Raw genomic sequence first — 21,921 nt, 5'->3', positions numbered from 1 at the left:
TATAGCTGACTCACTAAAGACCACGGTTTTCATTGTTATTGAAATATTTTTTCAATCATCAGCTCTAATATAACAAGTGTGAAACATATTTTTGCTAGTAACCTACTCTGGGCTGTTGTGTTGGGTGGCGCGAGGCTGCAGAAGAATGGGAGAAGAGTTCCCATCTCTGTAGGAGGAGCTCCATTGTATGCCCCGCCTTTCCATTCTCAGCTGTTTCCGAATCTCTTTGACCTCTGCCTTCAGCAAGCGCTTCTCTGCTTTAAGCCGTTGCTTCTCTGCCTTCCGGAAACTGCGATCTCCTCGCCTGTAGAACCTGTACAACAATGGCCAGCGACAAAACCAAAATCAAAACATATAACACACACACACACACACACACACACACACACACACACACACACACACACACACACACACACACACACACACACACACACATTAGCTATTTGCTTGCATTCCTGAACAAAAACATCTGTTTTAGTGGTTGTATGTTATTCTTGATTCATTTCTGACTTCTCAGAGAATTCCAGTGTGCTGGCTCAAATTTGGGTATAAAAACATGAATTCAGTTTTAAATTCCTCACTCCTGCTCAAAATAGTGAAGCATAGGGAACTCAATAAGAAAGAGAGCGTCTGAATTAAGGCACATCATGATGCTGAATGGTCTTTGACACAAATAGGGCAAGACATAAAGCGTTCTCACAGTGTGGTCAAGTATGCCTTGGACTCCACTGCAGAGACTGGTACTTACAAAAACTACCAAGGAAGAGGCTGAAAACGAATGCTAACTGAAGTAGATGTCAGGCACCTCAAGATTTGAAGAACTAGAGACAGAAGGAAGACCACTGCTGATCTTCAGAGAGAGATTAATGCTTCTAGATCAGAATCTGAGAAAGTCTCCAAAAGGACCATAAGCAGACGACTGAAGGAACAAGGCTTAAAGAGAATAGCTGCTAAGAAGCCATAATTGAGGATTGCAAACATCCAAAAATGCTTAAAATTTGCCTGAGAGCACAAACACTGGACTATGGATGACTGGAAGAAGATGCTCTAGACGGATGAGTCCAAGTTTGAACTCTTCGGTCCGCATTGTCGTGTTTATGTCGGCAGAAAAGCTAGAGAATGTTTTCATGCTAGATGCATTGCACCCACAGTGAAACAGAGATCCCATTATGATATTGGGTTTCATTTGTGGAAACTGCATAGGCAAATTAGTTCAAATCCATGGTATCATGAACAAGAACGTCTTCCACAACATCTTGATGCATCATGGAATCCCTTCTGGATTGAACCTGATTGGTCGTGGATTCATATACCAAGAAGACAATGACCCAAAGCATACTTTAAAGCTGTGCAGAGACTACTCGACCAAGAAAAATAATCTGGAATACTGGAATTAATGGACTGGTCAAGTCAAAGTCCACACTTGAATTTTATTGAACAGACCTGGGACTTACTGAATTCAGAAATGGATCACTCAAAATGTTCTTACAAAGCAAGTCTCTGGAACTGCTTGGAACTCAATAACAATAACAAAAGAGACCATAGAAAAGTTCATAGAAACAATGCTAGCAAGAATGAAAGCTGTTATCAGGGCCAAAAGAGGTCATACAAAGTAGTAAGAATTTTGATTAATATATGTGAATAAGGAACATTTAGTTTTTCCAGTTTGTTATTTGCCTAATATGTAACAACATGATTTTTAGTTTTAGTTTAAAACAAGCTTGTGACTAAAATATTTGTGTTTTCTCATTTTTATGACAGGTGGTCAGATAAATTCGTTAAGCACTGTATATGTGTGTGTGTGTGTGTGTGTGTGTGTGTGTGTGTGTGTGTGTGTGTGTGTGTGTGTGTGTGTGTGTGGTGTGTGTATACTACTATATTAATCAATATATAATTTACCGAGACATACAAGTGCTCTCCACACTTTCATGTCAAAACACACAAAGTTTATGTAACTGTAAATATGTTTAAAGTTGCCCTCACTTTAAATAAATAAATAAATTATTGGAAACAGTTTAGTGGTGCCATACCTGCTGTGTTCTGGGGCAGGTGATCCATGCTCTGGGATGGACAGAGGAGTCCTGGCTCTTACTAGGTTGTGACTGGGATCATGGGAGAAGCTACAGGGCTCACAAAGAGTACAGGAGGTACACACACTGATCAGAGGCAGGGAGAGAGAAAAGAGGGACAGGAAAAGAAGAGATGTCAGGGATGCAAATAGTGGAAGAAAACAAAATACATAATGAAAGAAAGAAGAGAAAGAGTAATTTCAATTTGAGCTGCAAGCAGTGATGATTAGGTCCTCCAACATTCAGTCGAGGGGCTTTATTGAGGGAATTTAGGGGTCTGCAACCTTATTGAATTTGAATCACATATTTCTTTTGTCTACACTGCGGCAATAAAGAAAATTTGATTAATTATATGTCATGCTGTTGTATATCAAGTCTTGAACATGTTATGTGAATATCATGTTAATTGTCACTTGAGGCTGGTTTTCTCTGCAGCCAGTAGGTGGCACTATGAGTGTGCCAAAATATTGTCATGTACACGTGTTCATGACTGAGGGATGTGCTGCTAAGCAGATTTGACATAGCCTGGCTTTCTTTGTACAAGTCAGATTAACACAAACTAAAGCCTCAGTCAGTGATAACAGGTATCACAAATTATCAACTTTCTTTATGAATTCAGACTTTTGGCATCAAATTTTGTGCATGTTCACAAAAAAGGGACATTTAACATATCATTTGACTCTTCTTCTGCACAAAATGAAGCAATTGTATGCCACCTACTTCAGTAAACAGATTGTTTATTGGAGAACAAGGAATATCAACATTTATGACAGTAAAAAGCATTGATACCGCAAATGATGAAAACTGTTAATCCTTAATATATTTATTTTAGTCATTAATGCAGCTGCTTTTTCTGACAGCTGCACATCGTTTAACTTCAAACTTCATACCTTTAAACATGATATTGTTTTGAAATGCATTTAGGTCTGAAAATGTCCCATATGCAGCATTTAAATGACATTTTAGGCCAAATCAAAGTGAAATGAATGTTATTGATTGAAAATTTTCCATAAAAAACACTAATAGAATAATTACTTTTCTAATCTGTGCTCTATTAGCTGCATTACCAGCACTGTAAATGGACTTGGCAGCAAATCAGTACAAAACATTAAAGAATAAGTTTTTGCAATTTCTAAATCACCAGCTGAATATATGTAAGGTTCCTATAGCAATGCAAAGCATTCAGTGCGCAAGACTATAACTGCACAGCTTCATTCAGTGGTTTTAGTGGCAGACAACCCAGTAGGTTTGCAGATATATTATACTCGCTCAGCTGAGAATCCGTAACTCTCAAAGATAATCATCAGGAAAAATGTGATTAAAAGGGAGACATTTTTACATTCTATTCAAATCCAAAACTCTGAACATAATCTGCTCCAGACCAGGTTAGAGCCACAGCATAAGTTACCATGGTAAGGTTAAAAGAGTCAGGTTAAAAAAGAGTCACCTTTGTTTCACTGACAACTTTGTCTTGCTCAACATACCTCATGAACCCTGTAATCTGGCTTCACAGTATAGCCCTTTGTACTCTTATCAAGCATACCAAATTTGGGATTAATTGGAAAACATACATCAACATCTGTTTTAAAGGCAAAACATCAAAATTTGTAATGCAAGGCAACCACATTCAACAAAAACTCAAATGTTTTGCTTTTTCACTTAAAGTATATTTAATTTTCAAAACTGAAATAGAATAATACAAAACACTGTAACAATAGCAATTGTATTACGAGGTAGGTCCTAAAGCTGCAAAACTATTAGCAACGAAAATACAAAAAACAGATCTAACAATCAGTATACAAAATATTAGACCCTGAATCTGGACAAATAGTTAATAACCTAGATGACATCGATAATGCATTCCAGAACATATTATAAAGCCCTATATACACAACCTAAGAAAGAAAGTAAAGAGAATATAAGTTATTTGGACTTGCCCTCAAATGGAGAACATCAGAATGAGTACCTGATATCACAAATTACAAGAAAGAAACGGGAGCTTGCACTGAATAGATAAAAAAAAATAAGACACCAGGAAGCGATGGTTTAAAAGCTCAATGGTATAAGATGTTTAGAGAAGAGTTGACTCCAGTACTTTTGAATTCTTTTAATTGGACACTTACTGAAGTGTCAGCCCCACCCTCATGGAGAGAGGCTGTCATTTCTGTCATCCCAAAGGACGGCAAGAGCAAAACTCTATGTAGCTCATACAGACTGATTTCAATCTTAAATCAAGACTACAAATTGTATGCATCCATCATGTCCAGGAGATTAGACTCCTTTATTCCAGACTTAATTGACAGCAACCAAACTGGTTTTGTCTGGGGATGCCAAACATAAGATAACTTCAGACGTTCTCTTCATATTATTAAAAATATCAGAAAAACTAAATCAAATGCTGTGTTGGTTAGCCTAGATGCTGAAAAAGCGTTTGATCATGTGAACTGGGAATATTTGTTTTTTGTCTTGAAGCTATTGAAAAAACAGCTGAAAAATCATTTAAAATTTTTAAAGCTTTGTATTCAGCTCTTATGGCAAGAATCAAGATAAATGGATGACTTACTGATGTCATAAAATTGGAAAGATCTACTCATCAGGGATGCCCTCTTTCACCAACCCTTTTTTCACTCTACATAGAAGCCTGGCCAAGTAATAATAAGATGACTGTAATATACAAGGAATTCTGATAAATAATAAGGAACATAATATAGCATTGTACACCAATGATGTTTTATTATATATCCAAAATCCAGATGTCTGCCTTCCTCCTCTTTTAGATCTTCCTCATATATTCAGTACATATTCAGGATACAAGTTAAATACACAAAAAGTGCAAGTCTTAACATGTAATTACAACCCAGCACCTGAGATAAAGCAAAGACTCTAGACACTAGACTATGCTAGACATGTAGAATGACATTTTAGAAACAAGTAAAGAAACAACAGAGAGAGAGAGAGAGAGAGAGAGAGAGAGAGAGAGAGAGAGAGAGAGAGAGAGAGAAGGGAAAGAAGTTTTAGAACTTAGTAAAGCAGTAATTATGCTACTAAATAAAGACAAACCTGAAATTGCATTACAAAAGACAAGTAAAGAATTTTTTGTGTGTGACCCGGGAGCATTCAGAATAGTGGTTAATCCAAACAAAATTCCTGAAGCAATATTGGTTAATGATTACATCTTTGTAAAAGCTGCAAATGGTAGAGTGCACACAGTGAACCAATTTGAGACCATGATCATAACAGACCCAGAAACAGGGAAGTGTGCAGGGTGTCAAAGTGTTATCTAAAGAATGTCCGTGGAACCTTTTAAGGAGAGATATGATGCAAAGTTTGAACGCCGCAATAGTTCCAACTGAGAGAGGCATGGGAGTTCACAGGATGATACAGTGTCTGGTAGTAGAAAGTGAGAATAAACCCTACTGTTGGTACAGCGTAGATCTAACAGCAACAGGACCTAGCTCAGTAAGAACCACTCTAACACAGACAGCTAAAAAGAGAATTCCTCCTGGCACTGACACAATAAAGGCTGAGGACTTGCATTGTACAATATATTACTGTCAGGCCTGCAGCAGCAGGTCCTGGATAGGTCTCCTCCCTCTCCCTCACTCTGTTTACCTTTTAGGTGTTTCTGGTTTGGACGCTGTGGCGGCAGGTGATGTCCATCTGCAATCAGCAATAAGCAGAGGCCTCCCCTGGGGGGGCTGGGGGCCCTCCGCTGCCTGGGGGTCTGGCATGGGGGCCGGGTGGTCTCTCTGGGGGGGTGGCTCTGGCTCATCCGGGCACAGGCCTTGGTACTTGCCTGTGTGCCGCCACTGGAGATAAATTTCTGCTGGCTGGGGGCTTCTGTCCGGGCCCGGTGCTGTCCTGGGGAGTAGTGGGGTGGGTGGGGTCTCGGTGGTGCTGCGGAGTGGGCGCCCTGCATCCTGGACGTGCCGGCTCCGGGGTGGGCGTGGGGGCTCATGGCCCTTGCTTCCTAGTGGTGCGGCCTGGTCCTCCCTCCGGGGCAGGGTGCTGCATGCGGCTGGCCCGTGGTGGGGCTGTGGCGCCTACCGGGGCGCTGCTCTAGCGCTGCGACTTCTGGGGGTTTCGGTGCTGGCCGGGCCGGTCGGGTTCGTGTGGGCTCACCTTGGCCTCTTGCCTCTGGGCTCTGGGGGTCCTCTGCATCAGTACCGGTGGTCTTACTACCTGTCTCCCCCGCTGCTCTCTCCTCATGGGCCGGATCCACACCAGACTGCCTCTTACTGTGCACTTCACACACTCCACACGTCACTGTATATAGTTAGTCTTAGGCACATATAGGGACACAACAGCTAGGGCCCCGAGAGCAGGTGGGGGCAGGAATGATGGGCTCTGTGGTGGGGCGGATGGCAGGGCTCTACGGCCTTGTCTCTTCCCCATCACCCTCTTGCTTGCCTCCCCTGCTCTCTAATTTCTTTTTAATGCACCACATACACTCACACCTTGGGGGTAGGTCTGGGACGGCTCGGGGAACTTGGGCCAGGGTAGGCTGCAGAGTAGCCATCCTCTGTGGTCCTCTGGCCCGCCCCCTGGACGCCTCGCCCAGCCTCCCCACTTTTAATGCACCACATGACACTCAGGGTTACACTATCACGGTGCAGGGATAATGTCTCCAGTCTGGGATCGGGAGACATATTAACAGGGAGTAATGGGGGGATCTCACTAATATGGCCTCACTGGTGGGACCCGGCCCCCTTATAGCTATGGTGTGGCGGGGGTGGACCATCATCCGTGTTGCTGTGGCTGGGGGGTCCCCGGGACCTGGGGGCTGTGGTCGGGGGGGGTTCTCCTGCGTGCCCGACGGGTCCGGGCAGGTGCGATGGCTCTTGGTGGGCTGCGGGGGCTGGATTGGCCGTCCTGGTGGGCGCTGTGGCTGTACTGCGGGCTGGTGGCATGTGGTGGCTCTGTCCTGGTGGGTTGTCAGGGCGCATTGCGGGGAGTGGGGGCCCTGGGTGTACTGCGCTCACCTGGGGCCTGGTGCGGGGGGTATGCGGGATGCCTCCCTGTCGGCGTCGCCGGGCCCCACCACACTGTCCATTTTTACCCTCTGGACTCACATCGGGTCCCGGCTCCGATTTCCTCTGGCCGGCTCCCGGTGGTGGCCTGCCTTGTGATGGGCTGGTTGCCATCCCTTCGGTGGGCCGCTCGGCCCCTGTGTCTGGCTTCCTGGCTGTGTGGGGCCGTTGGCCCCCTCGGGGGAGGGAGAGGGGGTGGGGGTGGGCGGGTCGGGTGGTGGGGTGGGGGGTTTGGTGGGGACTGGGGTGGGCGGGGTTAGGGTTTGGGTGGCGGGTGGGTCCTCGTGCCCCGGGCCACCTGGGTCGGTCTGGGCGCGCAGGGGGTGTCAGTAGCTGCTCCCTCTTGTTCTCCGGGTTCGCGTCGTTCACGGTGGCCCCGGTGGCTCTCTGGGGGTGCCGCCCTGTGGCTCCTACGGCCCGGGGGGAGGGATGCCCTGTTGACTTGGCCCTGCCTTGCCGTGACTGCTGTTCTGGGCTTCGGGGTTCTTCACACTTGCATGTTTGATCAGGTCTTGCCAGCTACTGCCGAGTCCCATTTCAGCGATTGATGGGTCCCGCCAGAATGTGCTGAGAATTTCTCCAGTCTCTACCCTAAACTCATTCTCTCTCGCACTAGTATCCTTTTCTGGCCTATTCTATTCTATTTTATACTATCAAGACACCCACAATTATGGTGCTCAGTACCATTTGTTCATTTATTATTGAATCTCTTTTTCTTTTGTGTTGGTTTGGTGTTCTTTTTTCAAATTTTTTTTTTTATTGATGGACAGTTAGTAGTTGGGAATAACACACCACCTTACTATCTTTAATTGCAATAGCACCGCCTGTTAATTTCTATCCCTGTTCATCTTGTTTGTCCTGTTCGTCCTGTCCAGTCTTTGTTTCCCCCACACACCACTGAGGTGTAGCACTGCCCTCCCTGGCTCATAATAGGGAATTCTAATAAAGAATATCTGCTTAGCTTTCAGGGAGGGCCGGTGATGGTCACACACATGCACTAAATATTAAAATATTTGGCTGCAAGACTAAAATATGCATCAATCTCATAAAATGTTGACTCCCCTTTTGTGGAGTTAAACAATGAGAACAAATGCAGACAAAAAAAGAAGAAAAAAAAAAAAAAAAAAAAAAAAAAAAAAAAAAAAAAAAAGCAATAAGCAGAGGCGCGAGCAGGTGGACCTGTCCAATCAGCATTCAGCACTCAGCAATATAACCAGACGCCTCTCATCACTTGACGCCGGGTTGTTGAATGAACCATCTGATCCTTTGCCTGCTTGAGCACCATCCGTCCCTGGCCTTGTGGACCTCACAGCACCTCCGGATCCATTACAAACGACAGAAACACAGCTCTACCCCAGACGTTCACCTGGACCATTCCTCACCTTGCCTGACGACCCCCCCTCCCCCCCCTCTGACATTCCTGCCGCCGCAGCCTCGTTCCCTCTGCCACCGGCTCCAGCCTCTGTCATTCCCTCCTCACACGAACTAAACCCTTGTCGATTCACTGTTCCCTGGCTACTGCTGAGTTCCAGCATCAGTATGTTCAGACTAGCGTTAATTAGTATTTCTTAGTGTGTGTTTCTTGAGTTTAATCACTCTTTCGGTATGGTTAATTATTCGCCAGCCTTGTCTTTGTTCTGTCAGGTTTGTATAATGAGTAGTTCTGTGGGTCGGTATTTGTGATATTGATGAGTGTAGCCACTCTCGAATTGTTTGTTGTTCACCAGCTCCATTTAGGAGTCTGTTTTCTAGTTTAAATCACTAGTAATATTTCGGTCTGGTGTTCAGTATTTTTGTATGAGTGTAGTCACTCTTCTGATCTAAGTTTAAAGTTCGCCAGCCTGTTCATAGTCAATTCCTGGTGTGTCAATTGTAGTTTTCTGGCATTTTTGGATATTTTGATGAGTGTAATCACTCTATGAATAAATTGTTGTCAGTTCAATTAGATTAGTATATTCATAGTGAAGTAAATTAGTCACTCCTTCTTCGTGCGCTATTTAGTTATCTTTTGTTATTCGATTTTTGGACTCTCTAAATTTGCCTTTCGTTCCTGCCCAGGTATTACCTGTCGTGGGTTTGCATCTTACCCTTTTGAACTCCTTACTTAGTACGCCTGCCTCTAGAGACAGTGTTAGTAGAACTAGCAGTAGGGTCTTAGTCTTCACTGCTGGTTGAGTTTTCTGTTCCTGTAAACAACCTTCTGTAAATAAACCATTTAAACTGTTCCTGCCTGTCTAGTCTCTTTCCTGCGCTTGAGCCTCACAGAAATCCTAACAATTACCAATACACATCAGGGCCAGATAAGGAGAATGAGAGGAAAAGTTTTCCAAACACAAACTGCACCTCCCAGACTTGTACTGGGATGAGAAAGAAAATTGTGCTGCTAGCCATCCTCTCCAACCAGACATGAGGAACTAGGATAAAAAATGGGCCATGGCAACATTATGTTGTACTCTTAAAGAGCAAAGAAATCCAAACAGACAGAATGACCAGAGATTATTTGCTATAGGAGCAGAGGTTCAAGGGAAAGATCCAATTGGAACATAATAGAAAGACCTCAAATACAACTACAACATTTCAGAAAACATTTCATAAATGTAACAACAAAGAAATGAAATACAATTCTGTTCTGTTATTGTGTTTCTTGTTTTCCCTATTGTGTTTTGCACAAATCATCAAATATAATGTTAACTGAGTTCATTCTCTTGGAGGATTTTGTTAAATGGCATTGTCTGTAAAAGTCAACTGTTTAAGAATTGCACAGAAAATTCAAAATGACTCTTCACTATTGGGTTGAAAATATGGCTATATATGGCAAAGAGGGTTTTTTGTAAGTCTTTGGACGCTACACGCGGCTACCAAATTTTGTTTATGACAAGTAGCACAAGGGTTACTCTGTTGAAATTCTGTAGCGGGTATGTTGACATGTTTTATCACATGTATGTGCAAGATCCATGAAATATGCCAATGCTGACCAGTGATGGTAGATGTGCAAAGTTTCATGGGGTTCGAGCTCATTTAGCCCTGGAAAAATAGTTCAATATTTAAGACTCCCTCCACCTCCTCCCCTTTAAATGTGATGAAGTGTTTTGAATGGCTCGTCGAACCACACATCACAGCCACCTTCCCTGCATTGCTTGAGCCCTTTCAATTTGCATACTGTCCCAACTGCTCCACAGAAGATGCAATATCCACCACCTTGCACTCAGTCATCACCCACCTGGACCATAAAGACACCTGCACTATAATCCTGTACATTGATTTCAGCTAAGCTTTTAATACCATCATCCCCCAGAGACTAATGGAGAAACTCTTCCTACTTGACCTGGATACCACCACGTCTCTGGGTCCTGGACTTTCTGATCGAGAGACCCCAGTCTGTCTGGGTCGGAAAGAACATTTCCAACTCCATCACATTGAGCACTGGATCTCTCCAAGGCTGTGTGCTCAGTTCCCTGTTGTTTACACTGATAACACATGACTGTGCAGCTACACGAGGGAATCCAGATCATCATGTTTGCCGACGACACAACAATGGTGGGACTCATTTGTGGGAACAAGAAATCAGTGTACAGAGATGAAGTGAAACACCTAGAGTGCTGGTGCAGAGAGAACAACCTGCTGCTCAACGTGGACAAAACGAAGGAGATGATCATTGACTTCCAGGGGTCATGACCTGAGCATGCTCCCCTCAGCATAAGCGGCTACACAGTGGAGAGAGTAGAGAACATCAAGTTCCTCGGAGTGCAGATCTCACAGGACCTGAGCTGGAAAAAGAAAACCTTAGTGATCTTCAAATGGTCCCAGCAGAGACTGCATTTCATGAGGAAGCTGAAAAAAGCCTTTCTCCCTACCAGCATCCTCTGGACTTTCTAGAGAGGTGTGGTGGAGAGCATCCTGACATATTGCATCTCAACATGCTACTCTGGCAGCAGTATGTCAGACAGTAAAGCCCTGCAGAGGACAGTCAGGGGAGCTGAGAGGGTCATCAGAGTTTCCCTCCCCTCTGTTCAAGAACTTTTCCAGAGCTGCTGCAGGAGCTGCTCACACCTTCTCCATAAACTCTTTGCACTGCTGCCATCAGGCAAACATTTCCAGAGCATTGAAGGCAGAACCACCAGACTGATCAACAGCTTGATTTCACAAGCTGTCAGAATACTGAACTGCTGATTCGGCTATGCACACACGTCTGCACCTTACCAATTTTATTATTTTCAGTTTTACTTTCAGTATTTAATAGGGCTGTCAAAATTAACACGTTAATGCGGATTAATCCATCATCAGATTCACTCAAATTTCCCGAAGCGTCTCTGGCAATGCATTTCAGGCTGTTTTTCCAAGTAGACTTACCATCTCGCGTGCTGCTGCACATGCACAACTGGGCTGTTGATCCGGTAGTGGCAGAACCAAGCAACTCAAAAAGAGAGACGCTAAACAGCATGTTGGCCGGCTTGGTGGGAAATGCGAATGATAATAATATATATATATATACATACATACATACATACATACATATATATATATATATATATACACATACATATTAGGGCTGGGACTTTAACGCGTTAATTTCGATTAATTAATTACAGCGAAAATAACACGTTAAAAATAACGCAATCAATTGCACCCTCCTCAGTTCTCTCATTTCAGGCACACCGGTAACTCTGATGAACACTCAAGCCCAGTAGGTGGCAGTAATGAACCTAAAGTCTGTTTGTAGCCATGAAGAAGAAGCACAGGAAGCACTGAGTGAAGTCAGGCACTGGTGAACAGTGAAGGAAGACGAGATTGAGCTTGTTGGACAGAAAATTTTCTTTTAAAAATCTTCCCGATGACGAGTCATGCTAACGGCTAACGGTGTACCCATCCCATAATAGACCACTTTTCGAGACAGTGCTTGAGTTTACAGAAAGTCTTAAAATATTAAATAAAATCGCTATAATTGCACTTAGATTTGCAGTAATCTGTGAATGTAGTAGACAGATGAAAAATGCAGATAAATAGAAGTGAAACATTTTTGTGGTTTAAGTTTTTACTCCATCCAGGCTCTGCCTCCTTGGAGGAGGAATAATCTAAACAACAAAAATATCTCTTTTAATAACTTAATTATAAACTTTTTGTTTATAAAAAATTACATAAATAAAAATTGATATTCCTATAGAAAGAACCATCAAAATTACACCATTTATCAGACCCAGAAAAGATGAAAACAGAATGAATCTCTGGATTTTCAACTTTCTGAAGCTCCTTGAACTACTTATGCTGATGTTATGTGCCATACAGTGGAAAAAACAACTAATAATAATTTAACTTTTTACATCTACTGAATTTATGTACTGAAGTATTTTTTATGGTGCTTGAACTTTCAATCTTTAAATATATATATATATATATATATATATATATATATATATATATATATATATATATATATATATGTGCTGGGCAACAATTAAAATATTTAATCGTGATTAATCACATTAATTTTCTGCGATTAATTGCGTTTAACGTAGTGTTATGTGTACATTTAAATAATAAGTTTAAAAGTAGTGTATTCTGCACTTTTATTTTTTAAAGTACTGCTATATAAACAAAAATACAGTAACATTTGGTTTGCAAACACTTTAAACAAATAAAATGCTTTTAACAGCAGTATTCCCTTCACATAGCAGCAGTTAAAACATTTCTTGTAAATCTCAACTTAAACATTAATGTAATCAAATCAAGTCAGAGCTATTTGCCACTGCAGTAGCATTAACGTTTTATCTGGTTTGTTGTATATAATAGAAAAACAAGTTACCCTCAGAGTCCAGAGCCACGATCATAACATTATAACAGAAACCTTCCCAGCAACAGCAAGTTAACATTTATACGTCTGTATTCTTAGTTTTTCTCTGGTACCAGCAGAAACATCTTTCTTCTATCAGGGAGCAGCAGAAACAGTCTATGTTCAGTAGCAGCTGTCCCTGTTAGTGAGGTGAAAAAGTCCACAGCTGGGACTGACTGCAGAAGGCTTTTCAGTCTGTGAAGTCCAGGTTTGTGTGTTAAAAACCTTGGCGTGATCTTTGATCAATCTCTTACATTTGTCTCCCACATACGAGAGGTGACAAAAATAGCTTTCTTCCACCTTAGGATTGCTAAGATTCGCTCTTTTTTGTCTTTTAAGGATGCTGAGGTTCTTATCCATTCTTTCCTGATTTCTAGATTGGATTATTGTAATGATCTCCTGTCTGGTTTGCCTAAGAGGAGTTTTCATAGTTTACAGATGGTTCAGAATGCGGCAGCCCGCATTCTGACTGGAACAAAGACATATGACCACATCTCACCAGTGTTAGTCTCACTCCATTGGCTCCCAGTTCATGTTAGAGCAGATTTTAAGACACTGCTATTAACATATAAAGCTGTAAATGGCACTGGGCCATCATATTTAAAGGAGCTTGTAGTCCCATATGAACCAGCAAGGTCCTTGCGCTCCCAGGGGACAGGTCGGCTGACTGTCCCTAGAGTAAAAAAGAAGACAGTCGGTGCGCTGGCCTTTTATTTCCGTGCACCATCTTTATGGAACACCCTTCTGTCTGACATTAGGCAAGCTTGCTCAGTACAGATTTTCAAAGCAATGCTAAAGACCCACTTGTTCTCTGCTGCATATGAATCATAACTTGTGAGGTACGTTGTTGTTGTTATTGTTGTGATTGTGTCTTTTCAACCATTGTTTTTATCAGTTATCATTTTATTGTAATTTATCTGTTGCTTGCCCTGTAAAGCACTTTGTCTTGAAAGCGCTATATAAATAAAGTTATTATTATTATTATAACGTTGTACTCGATCGCTGACTTTACTTCTGATTATTGTCTTGTCTTCATTACCTGAAATACAAGTTTGTTCTATTCTTATGACTGTTACTGTCCATTAAAAATAACATTTAAGCAATATTTTATTGGAGGGACATCTGAAGAAACCCAGATCCTCACTGACTGCTGGGAGACTCCACAGACAGAACATCAGCATCCGTGGACCTTCTGCACCTGGACCAGCATGATGCTGTTAATAGAAACTGAAGCTGATCAGCTCCACTAAAGAACATCAGGAGGAGGAGAAGCATCATGTGTTTCATCTGTGTTTATGTTTTGTAAGAGACTGTAGTCCTGTTATAAAATGAATTTGCTTAAATTAAATTAAACAATTAAATATATTTTCAACTGTACTCTAAATTCTAAAATTCTAAATTGTCTGATATGAATTATTGAATTGAATGTACCTTCAGTATCAGACCTGTTTTATCAGACACTGCTTATGTTTGAAAAGGTTTCTGTTTTATTACCTGACAGGCAGAGAAAGAGGTAACCCGTGCTCAGGTTCTGAGTAAAACAGTTGACATGAAATATTCTTTATATAGTACATCACTAACTAATGATGTACAGAGCGTGGCACAGGTGAGGTTCGGGTTAATTATATTAATGTATAGTCAGACTATAAACCTCTGGATGTTGGAGGACAAACAGCAGCTCTGTATGTAGAATGTAGACTAGTCTATTTTAGTAACGTTAATAACAAAATTACAAATCCATCCATCCCTGTTTATGAGCTGTATTCAGATAAAACGTGGTCTTATAAAACGCTCCTGCATTAGGTGGTGTCCTCTGGTTTAGTAATTTTTCAGTAATTACTTTCTGCTAAGTTTTTGTGGATCCTCTGACAGAACGGAGAATAAGACACTACAGTTTCAACTGCGTCACAAACTACAGCTGTCAATAAATCAGCACCTCTAAAACATCAAATAAAGATTGTATGACAATCTTAGAAACCTCAAAATACATACATATGAATTATTTTCATATTAAAACATAAAAAGCCAGTCTGTGTTGCCTGATCTTGCCATCATGTCAGTCACTGACCAAGGAGTTCTGGATGACGCTCTGGGACATGCAAATGATATGTAAATGAGGCGCTCCTTGTTACTCCCCTCAGACTCCTCCCCTCTACGCCAAAGTGAGACAGAAAGTTGAAAGAAAACTTTGTCTCGAAAAAAAAGTCTGAAAAAAAATTGTAAAAAAATTTGTCTTTGAAAGCACAGACATTTTCAATGACAAATCATTTTTTTTCAGTGACAAATTAGATTTTCAATGACAAATAATTTTTTTCAATAACAACCTATACTGTCCCTGTTTAGCTCCATATATGACACCTTTCTTCTGTTTGCTGTTGTGCTATGTTTTAAAGATCTTTATTTTGATTTGATGACGGCCCAGTTAGGATAGCTGCAGTTCCTCAGTGCTTTCCTAATGTGAGTGTGTTCCTTCTTCTTTCCCTCTGCATTGATTGAAACGTTCTCAGCACGGTGCTGTAAGGTTCTGGTGACTCCTAGCTCATGTTCCAGTGGGTGGTGGAAATCAAACAGCAAATATTGGTATATCTGTGCAGTGTTTTTTGTAGACTTCAATGTTAAGGCTTCCATCTACATCAACATGCAGAGCACACTAGAAAAAAGGCAGTTTGTTCTTCATCTTCCCCTTTGAACTTGACGTTGCTGTCCAGTTAAAGTTCTCTATGAAGGCTTCCACCTCTTGGGCTTTGATTTGGACACAGGTATCCTGCAGATGTATGAACCAATGGCTGGGACATGTTCCCTTAAAAGAGCGCTGAGGTCTTTTAAGGGAGCCCTTTCCACTTCTTCCATGTAGAGGGTGGCCCGAATGGATAGCATGGAAGAGCCCATGGCGCAGATATATAACAAAGGTCTTTGTAAACAGAAGCAACTGTACAACAGTTGCTTTCTACAGTCCCTGACAAAAGTCTTGTCACTTATCCATTTTGTAGAAACAACAGCTTACAACCTGACTTTTGAATAATCCACTGGTTTTAGAAATGGTTCATATGAAAGCTAAAACCCTCCCAAATTATGATTAATATACTAAAATAAATTTGCTTCACTGAAGAAAGATTGATCATTTAATTGACACGGAAAAAGGTCTGATTTTGGCAAGACAAAAGTTTTGCCGCCTACAGAGAGTAATGTGAAAATTGAACAAATAACTTACTTCAAATACAAAAATATGTTGCATAACATCAGTGAATTAAGTAGTGGTGCTGTGAGATCCATATTTAATATCTTGTATCACTTCCATGAGCTTGAAGGGCTGCATCCATGCAGTTCGGCAATGATTCATACAATTTATTGATAAAGTCATCAAGAATAGCAAAGAAAGCAGTCTTACATGCCTCCCAGAGTTCATCAAGATTCTTTGGTTTTGTCTTGCATGCTTGCTCTTTCATTCTACCACAGACATGCTCAATGATGTTCATGTCTGGTGACTGGGCTGGCCAGTCCTGGAGCACCTTGATCTTCTTTGCCTTGAGGAACTTTGATGTAGAGATGGAAGTATGCGATGGAGCACCATCCTGTTGCAAAATTTGACCCCTTTTATGGTTGGGAATGTAAGAGGTAGCTAATACTTCTTGATATTTTAGGCTATTGATAAATGCCTTCCACCCTGCAAATCTCTCGCACACCCCCATACTGGATGTAACCCCAGACCATGATTTTTCTGCCACCAAACAGCTGTTTTCTGAGTGAATCTTGGATCCATGCGGGCTCCAGTAGGTCTCCTGCAATATTTGCGGTGGCTGTGATGTAATTCAACCGAAGATTCATCTGAGAAATCCACCTTCTACCACTTTTCCAGTGTCCATCCTTTTAGCAGGCTGTGGGCCTTGGCAAATGCCACACATTTTTTTTATTGCCTTTTGTTTAGTGCTGGTTTCTGGCCATTTCGAGACAGAATTCTACAAACTGTTCTGGTTGACACGGGGACTTGAGGTGACCATGCCTGGTGGAGCTCTGCTGCAGTGGAAAAGGGGCTGGCCTTTGATTTTTGAGCCAACAAACGGTCCTCCCGAGCAGTTGTCTTGCGGGGTCTGCCGGACCTGGGCTTGTCAAAAACATCTCCAGTCTCTTCAAATCTTTTTCATATTCTTTGTACTTGACGCTGAGACACATTAAAGGTGTCAGCCACCTCAGCAGTGGATCTGGTCTTCAGCCTCTTGATAATCAACGCTTTGGTCTCAGGGTGAATCTTAGGCATGTTGTCAGAGGTCAAGTTGCAGTTGATGTGAAGGTCTGGTGTGCTGGGGTTCTTTTTATACACCCCACTAATTGTGAATTATTGATCACAGGTGAGGCTGTAATCTAGGATTGGGTGCATCATATGACAAGGCGACAAGACTTTTGTCTTTGCAAAAACTGACTCAGTGGGCTTTACCAAGCTGTGAATGTTAGAACGCTTTTCAGCAGTTTTGTTTGGCATCAAAGCATTATTTCAAAAGCTGTTGGGATTGAAATTAGCCATTTCTTGTATAAAAAAAAATAAAAATAAAAAACATTGATTTGAAATATATTTGAGGGGCACTTAAGGTCAACTTGTACCCAAGCGACAAGACTTTTGTCAGGGACTGTATTGAAGTTCCTGGGATTACCATTCAAACTGCAATGCTTATGACTACAATATCTCAAGAATTCTCACCCTTAGACAGGGTTACTGCCTGTAAGATATATCCAATTTAAGCAGTATCCTTATCCACAAAGCAGAAGAGATCAGTATGCACATTTCATGAACTACACATTTTCTTAGTTTTCTCATTTTCAATTTTTAGGGCCATATCTAGTGAAAATATAGAAGGAAAAAATACTTTGAATGAGATTGTTAGACATTGTATATTCATTACTAACCCAAGTGGCTTGCAATTAGCCTGGTGACAACACATACCTGCATTGGTAGCCTCCTCCAGTGGTCTGGCCCCTACAGGAGGAGCAGGGAGGAGTGGAGGAGGAAGGAGATCCAGGCAGCGTGGAGGAGGACACCTCAGGGACCTGCTGGGCTTCCGCTCCTCCAACTCCTTCCCCTCTACCTCTCCCTACTCCTCCTGCTCCTCCTCCTAGTCCTCCTCCCCCCAGGGGCTTGTGGATGCAGCACTGCCCAGAGAACTCCCGGCAGATCTTCTCCACTGCTTCACGAACCACCTGGTCCTTAAACTAGAGGGATGAAGAGGAGAACAGGACGTTCCATGTCTTAAGCATGCTTTAGATATGCCCTCCTTTTCCTTAATCTGATGGCTTCAGAATATCTGATAAAGCACCCTAGTAACCTTTCCATAAATGATGTAAGAACAATTTTACTATGTATTTTACTATGACCTAGGAACATTTCTGCATCATTTTTAGCATGACAACAAATCTGGACTGCAAACTGCCACATTAGCAGGTAGACACACACAAGGAATGTACTTAAAGTTGTATGAAGCAATTTGGGCTGAGAAATTTTCCATATTTTAGCACCAATATTGGTCCTAAAACATCTACAAAAAAACAGTTCACATGCCAAGATCACACACAAGGCTGCATGCTGTCACATTATAGAATAGGATAGGCACACACCTCTGATGGATTTCAAGGTATTTTAGGAGTCTGAGAGCATTTATGCACTGAACAACACTACTTTAATTATTTATGTACAATTATAATATAATTATCCCTGATATGGAGACAGGAGCAGTCAAGCACAATGGAGACTTCACGTGAGGTAAATGATATGTCACAAATAAAGTCACATTTCTTAATCTGCAGTTAAATAATCTGTTACATCACAGATTTAAATGGATTCTGTTGTATGTTAATGCATTAACATGCACTTTCACTTCACCTCTCATCATTGACAATAAAGCTGTGGAGGTGGTCAGCAGCACCAAATTTCTGGGGGTGCACATTACGGACAGTCTGGACTGGTCATTACACACATCATCTCTGGACAAACGGGCTCAGCAACGTCTACACTTCCTGTGACGGATGAAGAGAGCACAGCTGCCCCCTCCCTTCCTGACCACCTTCTACAGAGGCACCATAGAGAGCTGCTGACCAGCTGCATCTCCATCTGGTTTGGCAGCTCCAGGGCCTCAGATTGGAAGTCGCTGCAGAGGGTGGTGAGGACGGCAGAGAAGATCATCGGGACCTCTCTTCCATCCATCTAGGATGTTGCACACAAGCGCTGTTTCAGCAGAGCCTGCAACATCATCAAAGACTCCACACACCCCCACCGTGGACTGTTCTCACTGCTCCCCTCTGGAAGGAGGTTCTGCAGCATCAGAACGAGAACAGCCAGGTTCTGTAACAGTTTCATCCCCCAAGCCATCAGACTCTTGAACTCAAAATAATCCTTCTGGGCAGGGGCACCCATAGTCACCGTGAAAACATAACTGCTGCTACTTTTTACAATGTACGTGCAATACGGATGCTACATCTTCACGGTAAAAGAAATATGTGCGGATGTGTATGTTTACAGGTGTGTGTGTGTGTGTGTGTGTGTGTGTGTGTGTGTGTGTGTGTGTGTGTGTGTGTGTGTATATATATATATTAGTGCTGTCAAACGATTACAATTCTTAATCAGATTAATCACATGGTTGCTGTGGATTTAATTTGATTAATCACGATTACATATCACTCCTTTTTAATCTATATTAATCGCACTCATTTTGCGTGAGCAAACAGATTCAAGGAAGAAGGGAATATATATGCACTTAACATGTTTATTAAACACCTGTGCTTCGGTGAAAGGAAAACTCCTTCCTGCAGAGTGTTCATATGACTGTAAGTTGGTGGACTGTTTGGGCTTTGGGGGTTTTTTTGTATTCAAAAAGAGGATCAACATACTGTTTAGCGCAGGGGTATTCAACTAAAATTCAAAGAGGTCCAGTCAGAGAAAATGTATTAAAGCAAAGGTCCAGAAAATCTTAATGTCTAACTTGAATTAGTGTGATATATGTTAATGTAACCTAGTAGTTTTATTATTGTCTACATGTAATCAATAACTGACCGTCAAATCAAATAAATTCAGTATGGTTCAAAAATATTTTGACATTTATTAAGAAATAACTTTTGATATAACTGTACATCTGAAAATAAAGTAAAAAATAATGACTGAACAACCTGACCCAACTTATACACATATTTTAAAAAACCGAAAGGTCAACAAATTTAAACATTTGAACACTTTTACATTTTTTTCTGTCTTAAATCACTCACCTTATACGCCTGCTGCTTAATGGGAGAACTGAGCTGCCAGTATTCTGAATCGTGGTCTGAATGGTGTCAGGGTTATTCTCAAGCACATTTGGAGCTCATTGGTGAGTCTGGAACCATATTTAGTTTGGATTATTGTCACGGGTTCGTTTAAAAAAAATTATAAAAATGATGGCAAGGCCGAAGAGTTCTAAAAACAGTGAATTTTTTTATTTGCACCAAATCCTTTAGAAGTGTATATAACTATTTACAGTGCAAAAAGACTGGTGGACACAGCAGGAAAAAAAAACAGAAGTATTTACAGAGAGCTTGAAACCTTACAGCAGGCAGCCACATCGCCTAGAGCACCTCCAGCACCCACTCCCTGGCTGTTCAACTCAGGGCCCATATATACCCCCCCCAGCCCCTCCCCCGAGCAAACCAAAAGTTACTTGTAGGGCGTAAATAAGAAAAGGCCAAAATAGCCATAAGGAAGAACAAAATCCATAATACAATTAAACAAAAATTAAACAAAACAAATTACCCAATGTATGGTAACTGAAACAACTCTGAAAACATAATAAACCACAAAATAACTACAGAACCGGAAAATGGAAAAGTCCAGGTCACGTGGTGGCCTCATTGCGCGCCACTTGCCCCATTTCCCCCCCGCGGCCAGGAAGCGCCTCTGTTTGGCCCACGACACAGAGGCTGCACAGTCATTGAGAGGTGAGCGTTACTGTCCGGGTGTGCTTGGTGAGGGGAGACGTGTAGGCGCCGAGTGTGCACCCTCGACGCGTTACAACAGGGAAGAGGTGAGTCCAGATATGGGGAGGATTATGACAGGCAGTTTATGAGTCCAGGGCCGGGGAACATGCGGGCGGTCCCGGCAAACACTTTCTCAGCGCGCGCTGTGAGAACAATGGAGCGCGTGGTGTGCTCTTGCACCCAGCCCCCTCCGGAGCCGCAGAGAGGAGAAAAGGCGCACAGGGCTTAAGAGTGACAGGGCATTTAGAGGCGCTCCGTCACATTATCCCCCTCCTCCCCGAGGTTGGCGATGTGCGGCAACCTGGAGAGATAGTCCGCCACGACGTTGGTCCTGCCGGCTCGGTGACGGATCTGGAACTGGAACGGCTGAAGGGCGAGGTACCACCGGGTGAGACGACTGTTGTGGTCTTTCATAGAGTTTATCCATGTCAGAGCCCGGTGGTCGGTCTCCAGGTCGAACTCCCTCCCCAACAGGTAGTACCGCAAGCTCTCCAGAGCCCACTTGATTGAGAGGCCCTCCTTCTCGACAGTAGAGTACCGGGTCTCACGGGGCAGCAGCTTTTAGCTCATGTAAAGAACCGGACGTTCCTCTCCTGGCGGACCCTGGGCCAGGACAGCTCCCAGTCCCACGGCGGACGCGTCGGTCTGGACCAAGAACCTCTGGTTGAAGTCAGGACTCCTTAGCACAGATGAGGGACACAGGTGGGTCTTCAGGGTCTGGAAGGCGGTCTCGCAGTCCTCGCTCCAGGCGACAGGATTCCTCTGGTCCTTCGCAGTCAGCGTGGTCAGCGGAGCAGCAATGGTGGCAAACTGCGGGACAAACCTCCTGTACCAGCCGGCCAGGCCCAGGAAGAACCTCACCTCCTTCTTCGTGCGGAGCCGCGGGCAGCTGCGGATGGCCTCCACCTTGTCCATCTGTGGTCGGACTTCACTGTGTCCAAGCCTGTAGCCTAAGTACATCGTTTCTTCTTTGGCCCACTGACACTTGGGAGGATTGAGTGTC

At 42.6% G+C, this 21,921-nt stretch overlaps 1 protein-coding gene across 5 annotated transcripts in view; it reads right to left on the bottom strand.

Annotated features, from left to right (window-relative positions):
• nbr1b (NBR1 autophagy cargo receptor b) overlaps positions 1 to 21,921 on the bottom strand; it is a 184,892-nt gene that overhangs the window by 116,472 nt on the left and 46,499 nt on the right. For all 5 annotated transcript variants that reach the window (XM_055005231.1, XM_055005227.1, XM_055005228.1 and 2 more), the window contains 3 exons: positions 17,866 to 18,131; positions 2,034 to 2,159; positions 107 to 313 (listed from right to left, as the gene is read on the bottom strand). In XM_055005231.1, the coding sequence (XP_054861206.1) occupies positions 107 to 313; positions 2,034 to 2,159; positions 17,866 to 18,131 (599 nt within the window). The remainder of the gene's footprint in view (positions 1 to 106; positions 314 to 2,033; positions 2,160 to 17,865; positions 18,132 to 21,921) is intronic.

Source organism: Amphiprion ocellaris, chromosome 19 (assembly GCF_022539595.1).
Source record: "Amphiprion ocellaris isolate individual 3 ecotype Okinawa chromosome 19, ASM2253959v1, whole genome shotgun sequence".
In the NCBI taxonomy this organism is placed as follows: Eukaryota; Metazoa; Chordata; class Actinopteri; family Pomacentridae; genus Amphiprion; species Amphiprion ocellaris.
The sequence above is the reverse complement of the archived record's forward strand: the minus strand, read 5'-3'. Positions and strand labels throughout refer to the sequence as shown.